The sequence below is a fragment of the Suncus etruscus genome, chromosome 11, assembly GCF_024139225.1.
Source record: "Suncus etruscus isolate mSunEtr1 chromosome 11, mSunEtr1.pri.cur, whole genome shotgun sequence".
Taxonomy (NCBI): domain Eukaryota; kingdom Metazoa; phylum Chordata; class Mammalia; order Eulipotyphla; family Soricidae; genus Suncus; species Suncus etruscus.
Genome location: NC_064858.1, coordinates 3,873,258 through 3,892,264, shown reverse-complemented (window position 1 = coordinate 3,892,264; position 19,007 = coordinate 3,873,258). Strand labels below are relative to the sequence as shown.

The 19,007-nt window shown below is 40.2% G+C and overlaps 1 protein-coding gene across 1 annotated transcript in view; it reads right to left on the bottom strand.

Moving 5' to 3' along the window:
- Nucleotides 1-19,007, bottom strand: part of GABRG3 (gamma-aminobutyric acid type A receptor subunit gamma3) — a 444,985-nt gene that overhangs the window by 192,486 nt on the left and 233,492 nt on the right. Inside the window, exons 4-5 of the mRNA XM_049782695.1 lie at nt 5,400-5,620; nt 3,693-3,775 (exon numbers count right to left, since the gene is read on the bottom strand). Coding sequence (XP_049638652.1) covers nt 3,693-3,775; nt 5,400-5,620 — 304 coding nt within the window. The remainder of the gene's footprint in view (nt 1-3,692; nt 3,776-5,399; nt 5,621-19,007) is intronic.

Genomic DNA, 19,007 nt, shown 5'->3' with positions numbered 1-19,007 from the left:
GTCCTTCCTCTTAACTCTTCTCTGGAAATCATCCTTACATACATGTTAGTAAACTTCATGATGTCCCATCTTGGAAACTTGGTTTCATTTTCCTTGAGACTTGATTTTTGTGTTTGTTGAATAGTATAAGAAACAGCTATATATGCTTAAGTACTTGGGGGGTCTTAGTCATGCTCAGATCTACTACTTTGTCTTTCTCATGAAAGCTTTATTTCAGTTGCTCTACTTTTTAAAAATTTTTTGCCTTGCAGCAAAGTACACATGACATAAAATGTGTCACTATAAGTGTGTAATGCAGATGTACTGATTACATCACACTGTTGAACCATAACCCATCTCCAGAATTTTCTCATCTTGCAAAAATAAAGCTCTAAATCCATTGAATGATGCCTTGGCATTCTTTCTTCTGCAGAAGGAAAGGGATAAAAATTCTGTGTTCCTATGATTTTGGTTAGTCTATGTACATCAAATAAGTAGCAGACAATTTTGTGTGTGTGCATATATGCATATGTGTGTGATTGGTTCCATTAATCTAATAATTTAAAAGTTGACTTCAACTTTCCATCTATGCTACTAAATCTATTGTGAAAATAGACCAAGTCTATTTCCTTGTAGGGACAGATAACAAATATATTGTGTCAATTGTTCATTGGTATGTCAATGGACACTTGAGTTGATTGCATAGAAAGGAGTTAGAGCCCCAGGTGAACTCAGGAGAAATTTACCTGCTGTGAAGTTTAACCAGTTTGAGCTATAGGAAAACTAGTCAGGCATCAGCATTCTCTAAGAAATGAAGACTGCAACTGGAAGTCACAAAGGCATGTTCTTAGAACTCACATCATCTGTGAGGCCCAGGAACATAGACTGAACTTTGTTTGAAAGTGATGGAGATGTCAGACAGAGGCCAAGTAAACCATCCTTAGAAGTACTTGCTTTACATTCAAGCTTCAAAGAGACCCCACAGAAAAAAGAAATTCCAGAAAGTGCAAGCTCAAAGGAGTGCATTACTGACCAGAACAGCAAACCAATATTTAGGAGAGAGAGTTAAAAATAAAAGTAGATCTTCTGCAACTACCTGCAAAATGCTATTGGGGAGCTCATACACCATACATGGCATTGGAAATTTGGTTAAGAAGTAAGAGTGTGTGAATTGCGTGGGAGCTCAAAAAAGAGATGAAACAAAAATGAATGATTGTGAATAAGATATGCTAAAATAAATTCAATAAATGAGTTAAGGCATATTATGGGATATTCACCATCACCATATCCCATATATATCAATCTTTATTTTGGGGATATACCCAGAAGTGCTTCAGGGTTGTTTCTCTTCTCATGAATTACTTCTGGCAGTGCTCACGGGACACTATGGGATGCCAGGAATTGAACCCAGGTCAGTTGTGTGCAAGGCAAGTCCCCTCCTCGCTGTGCTATAGCTCCCACCCCCATATGTTTCAATGGGATTCACATAAGGCAAGACACTGCACATGAATCTGAGCTTTTTAAAATAGTTAAACAATAGCGTAACTGAATCTATAGTCAATCTATAATATTTTCATAGACATTAGTCATACATAGGAAGTATTGGATGGTTGGTAAGGGGTTAAATTTGGACTCAATTGAGAAAATTACTTTTTATTTAAGGATGTTTTTAATACTTTAAACGGGGGGGGGGGGGTTGAGAACACTCTTGGTCCCCAGAGTATAGTGAGAAGAAAGAAATCAATTGGAGGAAGAGAAAGACAGATGTGGAATAACATGGGCTAGGGGCCAAGGGGACTCAGGTGCATGAGTGGAGTTAAGAAAGGACTGAACAGGGCCAGAGAAATAGCACAGTGGTAGGGTGTTTGCCTTGCATGCAGCTGACTCAAACAGAAGGTGGGTCAAATATCAACATCCCATACGGTCCACTGTGCCTGCCAGGAGCGACTTCTGAGTGCAGACCCAGGAGTAATCTCTGAGTGGGGCCGGGTGTGACCCCCCCCCCAAAAAAAAAAAGAAAGGAAAGAACTAAATATCCAAGCGAGAACCAACAACATGAAACCATGAGACCCAGAATTCAATAACCAACCTTCAAAATAGGCCTGTTCTGTATGCAGGTTGGTTGAGTGGTGGTAGCATGTAATGGACACTGGGCACATGGGTGGAAGGAGGTTGACACTGGTGATGGGATTAGTGCTGAAACACAGTATGTCTAAAGCCCAACTATGAAGAACTCTGTCATTAACAATGGTTTGAATGAAAAGAATTAAAAGAAGAATGCTCTTATCCCATATAAGAGATCAGTGCATTATTTGTTTTCTCTGTTACCTTTTGCCTAGAATTAAATTAAACAACGCTGTGTGCACCAATTACTTCGTGTTTGTTCTCAAACCATACTGTTCAGTGAGCAATTCATTAAAACTGATTTTTACTTAAGAGCACTTTTAGCCCATATAAGAGATCAGTGCATCATTTGCTTTCTCTGCTACCTTTTTCAAGAATTAAATTAGACAAAATGTGCCCAGCCATAACTTCATTTTTGTTCTCTAAGGAGCTAAGTCCACTTAGTTCAGTGAGCCAAACCACAAATCCTATACCCCGCTGTCATTACACTTGTTTGTATGCCCAGGTACCATTTGAAAGAAGGACACTAAATCCAATCGCTTCTTAGGAGTCAGGCTCAAATGCTCACATTTTCTTTCAAACAAATCATCAGAAGTACAAGATACATTATCATATTGGCTTAAATTGTTTTAATCTATAAAACAAGAAGATGTGGTTTCTGTATCCTGGTGACACACATGTCCTTGTACTCATCTCTAGTTTCATGAAGATATTTTGATCACTGGTTGGCTAGGTCATACGTCTTTCATCACCATTAAAAAAATACATGACCCGTGGCCAGAGCAGTGGCACAATGGTAAGGTATTTGCCTTGGACGCAGCTGACCTAGAATGAACCTGGGTTCGATTCCCTGGCATCCCATATGGTTCCTCAAGCCAGGAGGAATTTCTGAGCACATAGCCAGGAGTAACCCCCCTGAGTGTCACCATATGTAGCCCCCCAAAACAAAACAAAACAAAACAAAAATAAATACACAACTGGGGCCAGAGCGGTGGTACAGTGGTAGGGCATTTGCCTTGCACGCAGCTGCCCAGGACGGACCTGGGTTCAATCCCCGGCGTCCTATATGGTCCCCCAAGCCAGGAGCAATTTCTGAGCTCATAGCCAGGAGTAACTCCCGAGCATCACTGGCTGTGGCCCAAAGACCAAAAACAAAAAAAAGAAAGAAAAAGAAAGAAAATACACAACCACGAACAATGACAGATGGCAATAGTGCAAAAAAGTTAAATATATTTAAATTATGATATGTAACTTCATATTTAGAAGACCAATCACTTTGCTTGGAGATACCCTAACACCCCATCACAGAGGAATCTTGTGTATGTCCAAACAAGATACACACAGTTCATTTAACGCAAGTTTTTGTCATCATGATTCATGTTTAAATTCTTCAACATGATAGTACATGATTAATTTGCTCATTGCACCAACACATTGACCTATCATATAACGCAGGGGTAGAAATGTTTACAGTGAAAACACACCAATGGCTGAACAATGAGGCTGTGATCAATTCTATGCTCATAGATCAGAAGCCAGCATGGGCCAGGCATGCCATTCCACAATCCAGATGCCCAGTTTGTACTTACAGCTGGAGAACACCAGTGGGCAGGAGTGCTCATCCATGGGGAAGTTGTGTAGTTGGAGCTGGCACTCGGCATTAATGGTGAGCCTGCAGAGAGAGCCAAGAGTCACTCTAGACATCTGCCAATGGGGACCACACCACAAAGTTCTGAGGCCAAGCCAGGGACAGGAATGGGTGAAGGGAACTATAACACACAATCTCTCCTGGGACCTGGCATGTCACTCCAAGCCAGGATGCCATTGGGCTGTGTTTTGTGTTGTGTAACTTTGTTTTGCTGAGACTGATGGGCAGGATAATTTCCCAACCAGATTGAGAAATATGAACCAAATCAAAGAAGTAAAAATGGGGGGGGCATTTGTGGTGGGAATGTTGCACTGGTGAAGGAGGTATTCTTTTTTTATAACTGAAACCCAATCACAAACATATTTGTAATCATGGTGCTTAAATAAAGATATTATTAAAAAACGAACAAAAAAGAGGCAAACATATAGGTAATGGTTGGCTTCTACATCCTGGTCTTTCAACTGGTTCGTCTTGATCTAGTCCTTCCTCTAGAAATTGGTGTGTTTTCTCACCAGAGCACTTGAGATGAGCAAGCAAGATGTCCTCCACATTTCTGATGACATTGAAAAATCAGGGAGCTCTTAAAAAGCAGATATTCTTAGCTGGATGTTTTGTCATGATAACCATGAAGACCCTGAATTCAATCCCAAGAGTGCTTCCCCTGGTAAGGAAGGTGTTCTTTTGATGACTAAAATCCAACTACAATCATGTTTGTAATCATGGTGCTTAAATAAATATATTAAAAAAATAGGAATCATTTCTGGCAGGCTGAGAAGACTATATGAGATTTTTGGTATGGAACCCAAGTTGACTGCATGCAAGGCAAACATACTATCTGTTGTGCTATCATTCTGGCCTCATATTTTCTAGATTTTCATAAAAGAATTGTTAAAATTTGAGGCCGGAGAGTTAGTACAATAAATAAGGAAGGATCTTGCCTTGAACACAGTTGATCCAAATTCAAGTCCTGTCACCAAATATGCTTTCAACAACTCCACCAGGAGAGATCTCTAAGCACAGAGCTAGGAGGAATAAGGCCAGAGAAACTCTTGGCATAGCATCAAAACAAACCAAAGAATCTCCATATTAAACAAACAAACAAGACCAAAGAGTACTTTCCTTTTCTTAAGGCACTATTGGGGAGACTTTATTGGAGGTTTTTTTTTTTTGCTTACTTGGTTTGGGTTTGGGGCAACACTGAAGGTGGAGCTTTCGAACCAGGTGAACGAAACCCAGTGCTCCCCCATACAAATCCTCTGTTTTAGCCCACTGAGCCATCTCCACCCTTCTTTGTCCTTTCTCTTTCCCCAAGTGGTCTTCAATTTAGTAATATGATATTTTATTAGTTTTTGCTAATTAGTACATCAAGATCACAACATTTACAAAATACTAGCTGATCGGAGCTTAGAGTGGGTTAATAGTCAAGAAAATGAGCAGTGTTCACTTTAAGCAAATGTGGATTCTTTTGCAAGAAGGAATGTATTTCCATTGCTGCCTTTACTTGGACGGGGCTGGCATTTGGATAAAATTTTTCAGCATGTTAAACAGGATGGATGTCCTGTTGGAGACTTAGCAATAAAACTGGTTCCCTCTCTTGGATGATCTAAACTTAATTCAGAATCAGCCCAAAGATCTGGTAGGGTCTCACCTTAATGTATAAAGGATTTTCCCATCATTCCAGATGCGGAGTAGTTGGTTGGGCGTGGTGATCCAGTGGGCCTCGGCAGTTTTGGAGTTGCGGAAGATGGTGTCAGGAATCCATATGAGTCCCACCATGTTGCTGTTTAAAGTGAGGATTTTCATGGTGCTGTTGAATCGGAGGCGGCTGTCTGTCCAGGTCTGAGCAAAGAAGACATCTATTTGGTACTCCTAGAACAAAGCAAAGGAGATGAAAGATGGAGCGGTCAGTGTATTTTTCCATGTACTCCATAGTCTTTGTCAAAGTTTGTGTATTTGGGCTAAGTAAGGTTCATGCCTTGCACAAGGCCCTCTGTGTTCAATCCCTGAGCAACAAAGGTCCCTGGAGCCCTGCCAGGAGTGATCTCTGAGTGAAGAGCAGGAGTAAGCCCCAATACAGCCGGATATGACCCCAAAACATAAACAAAAACGAATTTGTATTTTCTTCCATGAAATGGTTCTTTCATATTTCTCCCTTCTTTTACTTAATGTTAGCGCTTCACAGAACACCAATCTAACCTACCTACCTTTCTTTCTTTCTTTCTTTCTTTCTTTCTTTCTTTCTTTCTTTCTTTCTTTCTTTCTTTCTTTCTTCTTTCTTTCTTTCTTTCTTTCTTTCTTTCTTTCTTTCTTTCTTTCTTTCTTTCTTTCTTCTTTCTTTCTTTCTTTCTTTCTTCTTCCTTCCTTTCTCTCTTTCTTTCTTTCTTTCTTTCTTTCTTTCTTTCTTTCTTTCTTTCTTTCTTTCTTTCTTTCTTTCTTTCTTTCTTTCTCTCTCTTCTTTCTTTCTTTCTTTCTTTCTTTCTTTCTTTCTTTCTTTCTTTCTTTCTTTCTTTCTTCTTTCTTTTCTTCTTTCTTTCCTTTTCCTCTTTCTTTCTTTCTCTTTATATCTTTCTTTTCTTTCTTTTTTCTTTCTTTTTTTTTTTTTTTTGGGTTTTTGGGCCACACCCAGTAATGCTCAGGGGTTACTCCTGGCTATGCGCTCAGAAGTTGCTCCTGGCTTGGGGGACCATATGGGACGCCGGGGGATCGAACTGTGGTCCGTCCAAGGCTAGCGCAGGCAAGGCAGGCACCTTACCTCTTGCGCCACCGCCCGGCCCCTTTTCTTTCTTTTTTCTTCCCTCCCTCCCTCCCTTCCTTCCTTCCTTCCTTCCTTCCTTCCTTCCTTCCTTCCTTCCTTCCTTCCTTCCTTCCTCCCTTCCTTCCTCCCTTCCTTCCTTCCTCTTGCAGCCATGCTTGATGGAGCTCAGGGCTTACTCCTGGCTCTATGCTCAGGGATCCTTCCTAGTGGCACTCAGAGGACCATATAGGATGCCAGATATGGAAGTTGGTTGACTGCATGCATTCTTACCTCTCCAGTCCCTAACATGGTTTAATTCTTGACAAATCATGGCCAGATCAGCCATGTGTTGAAGTCATAATGCTTAGTCAGTTAAAATTTTAAAAGTGCATAAATTGTGATGAAGGACCAAGAGGTATGAACTATAATTTAGAGCACAGGCACACATAATTTTAGCAACAGAATGAGTGAGGCCAAGTTATGACAGTTAAGTTGGCATAGAAAGCCCTGTTATTTCATGGGAAAGTGGGCACAGCATCAATAGTTATCTGCTAAAGGACATTCAAGAAAGGAAGAAAAGATTACAGGACAAATTCCTTTTCTGACCATCAAGAGATCCATGATGTACACAATCATAATGACCATTTTCATGAGAGTACTTAAACAATGTAATACAAGTAAAGAAAGGATAAGATAGCAATAAAAAACTGCCCAACACATTGTGCAATGCCAACTTATATATTAGGCATCAACTATGCCAATGCTAATAATAATGATGCTGACTTGAAACAAGCCAAATGCTGATTTCAGTGTAAGGCTGATGGGAATTAGAAATTATTGAGGATTTAAGACTCACAGTCCTATTTTTGCTGTGTCGATCATGTCCCAAGGCAGGACTAAAATCACCTTGAGACTTAAAGAAACACCACAGAATCACTGCAAAATATGTCTGAGCAACTGAAAGAGCTGTTGTTGGGTCAGGAGTAGAGGTGATGAGAGCTGATTGTCCTCAACCAGTGCCTTTGTTCTGGCTGAACTGTGAGTCCTCGGGAGCACTTTTTGCAGCTGAAATTTAGCCCATTCATTCCAGCACCCATAGGAAGGTTAAGTAAAGACTCTCCCAACAAAAATGGCCTCTGGTCTGAGGCACCTCAGTCTGAAAATGACGCAAAGTCCTTAGCCAGTCTAAATAAATGGGAGAGTGGCATCAGAGAACAAGACAGGCACTCCAGCTCACTATCAACCCCTGTGCTCTTACCCCTGCCTAGGGTTTCCCTGCCCTCTGAAAGGCATTTTTTAAAATTTATTCTTGCATCTGTCTCTTGCACCCTTATTGCACCCTACTTTCATGGATTTGACCCCTGCAGAAAAAAAATCAGCAGTTTCTGGAAGACTTGATGGTAGGTAGTATGAGGTCAGCATCTGTGCTGCCATTGAAGCTGAGTTTCTGTAAGGGATCTCCTAAGACAAACCCAGTTTGGGGGTGCTCTCTATTCTGAATTTTCAGCCCACAGAGGACAGAATGAGCTGGTGTGCATGGTAGCCTGGTGTAAACATTTAATCATGTCTGCATTGGACTTACTGTTGGAGAAGCACTTCCTACTCAGAGAACTCTTTTGTCTCCCCTAAACTTGCTTTGCAATAGCATTCATCATCTTTCTTTCCTGTGGGTGTGGGGAACAGGCTGGAGTGGCTTCCTAAAAACCAACACTATTGGCTCAACTTCATAAATAGCGGCTGGATGAATGTGTTGAGAATCACAACAAGTGGGAGGGGTGAAAAATCGCAGAATCCCAGTTTCCACTTTGTGGAGGTGGAGGGCCTGGGCTTCCGATCTGTTTAACTAATTGGAAAACTTAATGATACCTAAATAGGCCGGGAGTTATGGTCGGATGGGGAACATTTGGACAACACAGAGGAAACACAAGACCATCCAAGGGTCTCTGCTAACTTTGAAGGCAATTGATTTTTGATTACATTTCCCTCTGCCAAAAAAGAACTAATGGGAAAATGATCAGTGAATCACAGACACGTCTTGGAGATTGGAGAGACAGCACTCTGTGGAAGTTGAACATTTTGCCAGTGGGGCCCTCAACAATTAAGCTACCAGACTGCCTGCAGCTGGATAAAAAATATGTTAGTAAGGGAAATGACCTTGCTTTGGGGTTCAGAAAGGGTTCTGGGGCTACAGCTAGTGGTACTTGGAGGATAGTCCTACTTCTGTGTTTGGGAATAAGCCCTAGAATGCTGGAGGGAATAGAAGCTTGGCTGGGTCAGAAATCACCAGGCAAGTGGCCCCTTAATTATCTTTTTGCCCATCAGCAGTTCCTTTTTAATTGATTTTCAGTCATACAATGCCCAAAATCCATCCCTTTTATCAATGCTCATTCCCATCACCAATGTCCCCAGTTTTCCTCCTCCCCCTCTCTATTTCTTTCTCTTTCCTTCTTTCTTTCCTTCCTTCTTTCTTCTCTTTCTTTCTTTCTTTCTTTCTTTCTTTCTTTCTTTCTTTCTTTCTTTCTTTCTTTCTTTCTTTCTTTCTTTCTTTCTTTCTTTCTTTCTTTCTTTCTTTCTTTCTTTCTTTCTTTTTCTTTCTTTCTTTCTTTCTTTCTTTCTTTCTTTCTTTCTTTCTTTCTTTCTTTCTTTCTTTCTTTCTTTCTTTCTTTCTTTCTTTCTTTCTTTCTCTCTTTCTTTTCTTTCTTTCTTTCTTTCTTTCTTTCTTTCTTTCTTTCTTTCTTTCTTTCTTTCTTTCTTTCTTTCTTTCTTTCTTTCTTTCTTTCTTTCTTTCTTTCTTTCTTTCTTTCTTTCTTTCTTTCTTTCTTTCTTTCTTTCTTTCTTTTCTCTCTCTCTCTACCTGTCTCCCTCTCCCTCTCTCCCTCCCTCCCTCTCGGTTGGGTGTAGAAAGGCCATGTGAGGAATATGCACATGGCAGTTAGACCCTTGTATTAAAGCTGGACGACTCCTGAAACTTCATCTGACTGCTGTGGATCATTTCGTTGCTGTTACCCTGAAACCTACAGACCCGCCAGGCCACAGGGGCTGCAGGCACTGGGCTGGGCGGAGAAAGGCCTCACCATCCCTCCATGCACCACTAGGACTTTATAATTAATACTTAATGCACCACTCAACACTTAGGGAAGGGGTATCAAACCACATAAAGCAACACATATCAAGAGGCTGGAGGGTCTAGGAAGAAGTATAGAGTACAGATATTGGAGCACTGAGCCTCCCGGAAGGAGAGAGGCTGGTGGAAGAGAGAAGGGTCTTATTAGCTGAAGAACACCTGCAATGTACAAGGAGAAAGTCTGAGTTTGATTTTAGTGTTATTTTCTTTAGAGGTATGCTCTCAAGTGTGTGCAGAAGGCCCTGGGGAATCAAACTGTAATTTTTGGCCAACTCAACCAATGGCTTCAAAGTGAAGGTCAGAAAATAAGATATGGCTTGGGATGCACATTTCTGGGGCTTTCCAGAACATCCCAACAGCGTTGAGTCACTTGGGGAGTAAGAGTAACTTCATGTTGTTCATCATGATGCTCTGGGGACCCCATGGTCCTGGGAATTGATCTAGGGTCTGCCATATGCGAAGTATGAGTTTGAAATTTTTTTAATTGGGTTCCACAAGTAGCTTGCTCAGGATTTGAACTCAGAGCCTGTGCCATTCACTTCTGTGTCGTTATGCTGTATAATATAATTGTTTGACTTCTTATAGCTGCCCAACAGTTATGAAGTAGTTCTAATGACTAATTTAATTTTTTTAGCTAAAGATTATGGCAGTAAATAGTTGAACTTGCTTTTCAACTAGGACACAGATCAACTAAATTTTCACACTTTATGGGGGATTGGGGACAAAAATAGCAATGAATTGAAAAACCTAAGAAATAAACCCAATTTACAAAGTACAATTAAATGGGCAAAGTGCACTAGATAATGTAAAATCACCCCATGTGCTAGGGTTAGGATCAGTAAACCAACAGATAGAACTTTCCAAGATGACTGCTGGCAGATGATGTTGGAGAATATAAAACGAGGGCCAGGAAGATGCTCAAAGAACTTGGCATAGGCTTGATAGGCCCAAGCCCTGGGATCAGTCCTCACGACTGGGTCATCTCTGGTACTGATTCTCAACACCTAAACTGGAGTAATCCCTAAATACAGCAAGTGTAACACGAACACAAAGAAATTAAACCAATTTGGTTTAAGTTAAACCAATTTAAATTTAAATTTTAATTTAAACCAATTTCTTGGAGAATAGTCCTACTTCTGTGTTTGGGAATAAGCCCTAGAATGCTGGAAGGAATAAAAGCTTGGCTGGGTTAGAAATCAAAAATGGGATGACAAAAATGGGAATTTGGATATTTTTCAAAGGGATCAAGGGACTGGATCTGCCCTACAGAAGGTTGAGAAGTCACAGGGAGTTGTGCACGGGATACAGACATCCCAGCCAGTGGACATAGACATCCCACTAGGAACCACCTAAGAATGTTTGCTATCCATATCAGAACACTTTAATCACCAGAGAGGTACTAACATGATGAGCACATTGCATAAAAATGCCAAATGATTCCCAACTTATTTCAAAAGGCAAAGTCTCCTAGACTAATGAGATTTCTGTCAATAAAAAAGAATGTTGTCACTATGTACCTAAAATATTACTATGAAAGATTTTTAATCCACTGTGGTAAAAATAAAAATTACTTCCAAAAAGAACGTTGCTTATCTGTCTGCTAAGAGAAAGGATGCTTTTCACAAGAATACTTAATTACTTAGAGTCCAGTTTGTTAATTACCCGAACACTCCTAGGAATATCTGTCTGGTGGCTTTTTCTGGAGGAACCAGTGACAGCCTGGTGACAGCAACTTATGCAGGAAAGAGGGTGATTTCTTGGCCACAGATCTGGGCAGCTCTGAGAGTGTATCTGCTCTCTTCATCTGCAATTCAACCAGACACTAAATAAAGTGATTGGCATCGATTTCTTTTTTTGAGCCACACCTGATGATGCTCAGAAATCTGGCTCTTTGCTCAGGAACCACTCCTGGCAGGCTCAGGGGACCATATGGGATGTCGGGGCCTGAACCTGGGTCTCTTCATGCAAGGCAAAAGCTCTCCCTGCTGTATTATCACTCCAGCTCATCTATTTGAAAGACTCCCTTAACTGTGTATGTGTGCTTCTTGAATGTGTATGGTTATATGTATATGTGTACATGTTTTTATATGTGCTCAAGTTAGTGTGTCCATGTGTGATTGTATGTTCTTTTTTGCAGGTGTGTGTTCTAACACAAGCTGGTCCTGAAGTTAGAATTGCATCAAATTTCCCACTGGGGGATCCACAGTTCACTCTCCTCACTCCCTCTTTTCTCCCTTTTATTTGCCTATTTTTGATTTGGGGGTACAAATGGTGATGCTCGGGGCCTGCTCCTGGCACACCCAATTATCAGGTGTGGTGCCCTGCACTAATTTGGAGACCCCGCAGTGCTGGTGAGAGAACAAGGGGTTCATAATACAGAGCATGTGACGCCCTCCATCCCCAGCAACCTTTCTTCTTCATTCCTCTTAACCAAATCCAATCTCCTAAGAAATTGCCTTTATGGGTCATGCTTTTCAACTTCCACTAAATCATTCACCTCTGAAGTCATGGAAGTGTTCCTGTTTATTTATGCCCATGCTTTGCCTTATTTAGCCACTGCATAAAGTATGTCAGGCTGTTTTTGCTTGAGGTTTTCATTTGGGGAGACTATTGCTGGTTTGATGCTTGGGGTCACTCCCAGGACTATGTAGTGTTGGGAATCGATCCTAGAACCTAGCTCACTTAAGACAAATGCTTACATATCTCTTACATATCTTACATATCTCCCAAGCTAATAATCCAGATTTTCTTTTCACATGGACACTGATGTTTGAAAGATTCATTTTCCTTACTCTTCTCTGATACCAAGTTTGGGGAGCCATGAACCCTATATAAGATTGCAATTTTATTTATACTTATAGCTTCTAGATAAGAATCATAGAACATACAGAATCACAAAACATGAATCATTTGGTTCTGCTTCCCATTTATATGTCTCCCTACAAACTGAAAAAAGAAGATTAAAAAAAAAGATGGATGAGACCCAGGGACCAAATGGTCCCAGGAGCATAAAATGAAAATAAAAATGGTCAGTCCAGGGGCCAGAGCAATAGCACAGAGGTAGGACGTTTACCTTGCATGCAGCTGACCCAGGATGGATCCCTGGCTGCCCATATGGTTCTCCAAGCCAGGAGAAATAATTTCTGAGCGCATGGCCAGGAATAACCCCTGTGTCACTGGGTGTGGCCCAAAACAAAACAAAAACAAACAAAAAAGGTCAGCCCTAAATACCCAAACCAATGTCAACAACAGTAGAATCAAGAGACCCAAACTATAACAACCTCTATACAAAAAGAACCTGTTCCACTAGCAGTCTAGGAGGCTGAGGGTGGAGGTCTGGGATATATGCTGGGAACTATGGTGGAGGGAGGTAAACACTGGTTGTGAGAACAGCCCTAATTCAATGTCATTAGGTTACTGAAATACAACTGTGATAAACTTGTAAAAATTTTTAGAAAATTTTTTAAAAATTAAATAAATATAGCACCAAATAAATTGCACCCTTTTCTAGACTTCAAAGTCTCCTCCACTGACCTATTGTGTACCTTTGCACAAATTCCACACTTCTCTTCTGAAAGACACACATAAAGCACATCTTTTTCTTCTTTGAAGATAAGGAGAATTTGCTGGTGAAACCACTGGAGCTTCAGCACATCTTACAAAAGACTTTTAGAGATACTTCTAACATAGACTCCAATGTTTTTGAAACGCTCATCTGTTATCTTCATTCATCTACTGAAAACACCCAAGGAGGGTTCGTTGTTGTTTGTTTTTCTTGGCAGTGGTTATAGTCATTGTATTTCTCAGTTTTAACATTTCAGTTTGTTCTTCTGTCTTCTATTTTGGTTTTTTCCAAAAAGAGCAATCACAACTGATTCTCAGAGTAGTTAAAACTGGCCTACACTATTCTTGTGAGCTATTTCAAACATTGGTTTTATATTGGCAAGTCTATTTGCCTTTTCTTAGAGAAATTTTAATGGCCAGTGTTCTCCATATGTTTTTGGATCGTGTCTCTATTTTGATTTCTACTGGATGCATTATGATGGTCCTTCCTTATATTTAGCTGAAAGTGCTGCTATTTTTAATTTTGAGCAGGTAACATTCTGTTCAGATCATTCTTGGGGCTCCACAGTTCTATACTGCGTTAAGTTTGAAATGAGTTCTAAGCTCCAATGGTGCTTGTTTTCCTTTTTAGTAATTACTTTATTTAAACACTGTGGTTATAAGGTTGTTTATAATACAGTTGTTTTTTTCCCATAGTGAAAAAATTGTTCGGGATTGAGTTTCAGTCATACAATGGCCAAAAACACTTCTCCAGTGCACACATTTTCCACCACTAGTTTCCCACCTGCCTTTCCTGCTGCCCTCTTACCTGCTTGGCATTGAGGAGTGATTTTTCTCTCTCTCTCTTTCACTCACTCTCTCTCTTTCCCTTTCTCTCTCTCTTCTCTCTCTCCCCTCTATCTCTCCCCTCTCTCTCTCCTCTTTCTTCCTCCCACCTTCTCTCTCATTTTCTCTCTCTCCTTTTTATTTCCTTTAGACACTGTGGTTTGCAATACTGTTATCTTGCATATCCCTTTTCTCCTTCCAGCAGCCAGTTCTTGTCCAAAGTGATAATTTCCAACTCTCATAGTCATAGTGCTCCACTAACTACACTCCCCTGCTCTTTATAAAAAGCTTCCTACCATGGACCCATCCTCCTGGCTCTCGTCTCTATTATCTTTCTATATGATTTCCATACTACCATTTTTTTTTGAAATTCCTAAGAACCAAAAACTCTTTGGAAATATAAAGGATCCTTTTTTTGGGTTGCTAGAGCAATGTTTCTAGGGATGCATCACTTTATCCTTCCCTTGTTAGCTCTCTCTTTGGATAAGGACGTAGAAGGATGGGAGAGAGGAGCAGAAACAGAATCCCACAATTCTGACCAGAGGATGATCCAAGGAAGATAAAAAAAAAATCCGACGACTGAGTGTAATTATTCTATATCTATCTCTCTCCCATTTCGTTCAGCATAAAACTCTCCACACCCTTCCATGATAAACAAATTTCCTAACCTGATTTTTCCTCAAAGCTGACTAGTGTTCCATTGTATAGATATACTGCAGTTTCTTTATCCACTCAGTTGTTCTAGGCATTTGGATTGTTTCCACATTTCGGCTATTTTGAATAGTGCTGCAAGGAACAGAGGCACGGAAAGGGTTTTTCTACACTGTGTTTGGGCCCCTGGGGTAGACTCCTAGGACACTGCTTTTCACACCTTCTCTATGACTGTCTGAACCCAACCAAGTGGGTTTTCAATTCTCAATTCTCGAGGTCTCTGCTGGGCACATTCCTATCAGACTGACACATCCATTGTCTGGGGGTTTTTCCAACCACTTTCTTTTCTGCAACCTACTTCACATTTTCTGAGTCCGTGGCAATCTTCTTTGGATCACCCTTTGGTCAGAATTGTGGGATTCTGTTTCCCTCTTTCTTCTATATCCTTATCCAAGGAGAGAGATAATAACAAAGGGAGGATAAAGTGATGCATCTCTAGAAACATTGCTCTAGCCAACCAAAAAAGGGCCCTTTATATCTCCAAAGAGTTTTTGGTTCTTAGGGGTTTCCAAAGCTTTACCCAGCCAAGACTTTAAGAGATTGTCCCAATGAGTCACATAGGAAAAAATGGGGAAGTAAGGGGAGAACTGAGTTGTATAATCTAAGAATTAGGATTTTTTTTCCATCTAGAGTCAGACCAGAGTGTTTCTTTGTGAAATCTTGGTGTTTACAAAACAATTGAACCGGGTACTCAGTCCATGTGTTATATTTTATGTAGTGAGAAATTTGATGGAGTCAAAGATTATGAAGAGGGACCAGATTCAAATACATACCACCTACCACTATAGAGAAACTTATGTGTGATGTTTTATAAGAGTTTTAATAGTAACATTTCTCAATAGATAGAGACAGGTGATTTTGATGAAAAAATTGAGTCGTGCTTATAAAACATACATTCTATTGGATTGTGCACATAATTGTTGATTTTGTATTGCACACAATTATATTGTGATTAAAGGATATACATCAGATTATTTCTACACTTTAAAATTTATTTATTTTATTTCTTTAATTGCCCAGCATATGGTCTTTTCCTGGAAAAAAATGCAGGTACATATGAGAAGAATATTTTCATCCTGTTGGACAAATGCACTTGAGATGATCATTATCTTGCTGGTTTATAGTGTTGTTCAAATTTCTTGAATTCTTCCTGACTGATATTTGTTCTATCCATTAGAGATTTTGGAACATTGACACTTTCAAATATTCTCATTGACTTGTCCTGTCTGTGTCTCTCTTCAAATCTCTTTTTGCTTCATTTATTTGGTATATATGTTTTTTCTGATGGATTGATCCTTTCATCACTGAGTAATATCCCTCTTTATTTCTTACAGTCCATTTCCTCTTATATCAGTCAGAGCTAGCTGCAGCTTCCTAATGTTGGCTATTTGTAGGTACATCTTTTTACATTCTTTGAATTTTCAATCTCTTTTTTACCCCTGAATCTCAAAATTGACTTCTTTGGAAAGTATAGTATATAGCTTTTTAGCTTTTTATCCAATCTAAAGATCTCAAACTTTAATTTGATCTACTCACATGCAATATTATAGGACAATTAGAGTTACATCTTTTTACTTGCTCAAAAGAAAATGAGTCATTTATTTCTTAGTTCCTTCCTGGGTACTAAGTAAGGTTTTGTAGCATGACATTTGAGTGCTTCGTATGACAGAAACTTTTATTTGTAATTTTTTAAAAATTGTGCTATTATTCTTAAGCTCAATAACATACATCTTAACTTATATTTCATATTTATGATAACTTATTCTAGTAAACTATAAAAACCTTACATCAACTTGACATTTTTCTCTTCACAAGTTTAGTGCTATTATATATATTCGTATGCTCAAATACATTATCATAATTAGTATGATGTCTATTTTTCTTTTATTTAAATACTGTGATTACGAAGTTGTTCATGATTGAGTTTCAGTCTTGCAATGTGTGCCACCCTTCACCCATGAACATTTCTCACCTATGTCCTTGGTTTCCCTTCCATACCCCCCCACCTGCCACTGTTTACCCCCTTATTATCATCTAAAAGTATGATGTCTTTTACACTTAAAAATGAACAAGTGTTTATTATTTATCATTCTGATTCATTTCAGGGTTGTTTTTTTTTTTTTTTTTGCTGATTTTTTTTGTTGATTTTTGAGTCACACCTGACAGTGCTCAGGGTTTCCTCCTGGCTCTGTGCTCAGAGGATGAGCAAATTGTGCTGTGTATGGAACCCAGGTTCACCTCATGCAAGGCCAGTGCTTTAGCTGTTGTACTAGCTCTCTGGCCCCACACTTCTTATTTCTGATTTCTTTTCATTTTGAATCTTCAGGAATTCCAGTTAGCACGCAGTGTCAATAACCTTTATGGAATACAATTTCATTCCCTCCCACCTCCTTTGTGCTACTATTCAGTAATTACATTTCTTTATGTTCTAAGTGTAACAACACAATTACACATTGTTCTATGCAAATGGGTTCTTAAATCCATTAGGGGAAGAGGCAATTATGCTGTCTCTGAAAATTACAGAATTGGTTCAGGTAGCTGAGCCTCACCAAGGGAACCGGGGGCCACTGCATTTACCACGGAGCCTAGGGGATGGGGGTTTCCACCCATAGCCAGAGGTTGCTCCTCAAGTTGAAAGCCCCTGCAGTTCAGGTTAAGGGTGCCACTGAGTTAGGAAGGCCCAGCGTGGGCCACCCCAAGGTGATACCAGGCTAGGTTGAGAGTAGAGAGGACAAGACTTAGCCCCATATTGGAAATACTTACCCATATAGTTCAGTGCCTGGATGAAGGTCCCCCTAAATTAGATTGGGGAAAGAGGGTGAGGACAGCAATTGGGATTTAGTGAGTTCCTGGAATGGGTGGGCTCTATTAGCTGAATGCATTCCGGGCATGATCTAAGGACTTTGAAATGCGTGCGTGCGTGCGTGTGTGTGTGTGTGTGTGTGTGTGTGTGTGTGTGTGTGTGTGTGTGTGTGTGTGTTTAACATTTTCTCCACTAGAAATGCTGTTTGTCAGGATCTGGGTCTGCATCTCACACCATTCCACCTTCCAGAACCATCTGCCCCCCTAATTATTTGTGGATAGTGACAGCTGTGTTTATTTACTACTGATGTCTTCCCCAACTTCACTTGCTGGAAGGATGTGGGTTGAGGTTGGCTTCTTATTTCTATTCTGCTCTCCTTCTCCCCTGTAAACTTGAGGACTTACCCTGCCAAGTTTTCGAGTTTAACTTGACCTCACTTAGAAGCAGCCCTGAACTCCGAAAATGCCCTCTAGTCCTTAGAGCTGATGGGAGTTTCCATTCTCAGACTTGACCTGCCATTCACAGACCAGATGCCAATTGAATCATTTCAACTGGGCAGCTCCACTTCCTGCTGTGCTTTATAGATCACCCCAATCATGGCTCCCGAAGTCCTCACAGACACAATACCCATTCCCCTATGATTTCAAGCTAAGTGGTTGTATTTTTGCTAGCGCTGTGGCTTTATTTTATGGCTCCATTGTACCCATGTCCCTAAGTCACTTGTGCTGGAAGGGGAAGTCAAAGTCTTCCCTTGGCTGGGGTATAACACATAACACAAACCCTCCTGATGGCTAATAAAATTTCAAGCCAGTTCAAGAAAAAGGAAGAGATACAGTCCTCAATCCTAAAGGCTACGGACAAGAAAACAAAAAAATTTTCAAATAAAATCAATTATTCCCTAAATTGGGGCGAAAAGTGACTAAGTACCAGATAGCTAGTACAGTGGGTAGGGTGCTTGCCTTGCAAGCAATTGTCCCAAATTTAATCTGTGGTTCCCAGCCAGGAACAATCTCTGAACAGAATAATCTCTGGGCACCACTGATTATGGCCCCCCTCCAAAAATCAAACCAAACCAAAACAAAACAAAAATAAAAGGGAGAAAAAAAAGATAATTAAGCAGGTGGTTCTTTTTTATTCTTTTTGTGCCAAGTCCAAGCAGATCTTACCTTTTTGACTGTTCTTCATTTATTTTATTGGGGGGTTGGGAGGCTATATTAAGCAATGGCCACTTACTCCTGGCTTTGAACTCAGGAGTCACTTCTGCCGGAGCTCAGTATGGAGTACTGGGGATTGAGCCCAAGTCAGCTGTGTGCAAGACAAGAAAATATCCACTGTCCTATCTCCCTGGTGAGGACTTACCATTGGGCATTGATTCTACTCTCAGTGAGTCTAAATGGTAGGACAAGGGTGTTGGTTCTGGAACAATCAACTGTTGACCACTTTATTTGGAAACATCAAGCAAACTGGGGCACATGCTTTAGGGTTCCCTGAGCAG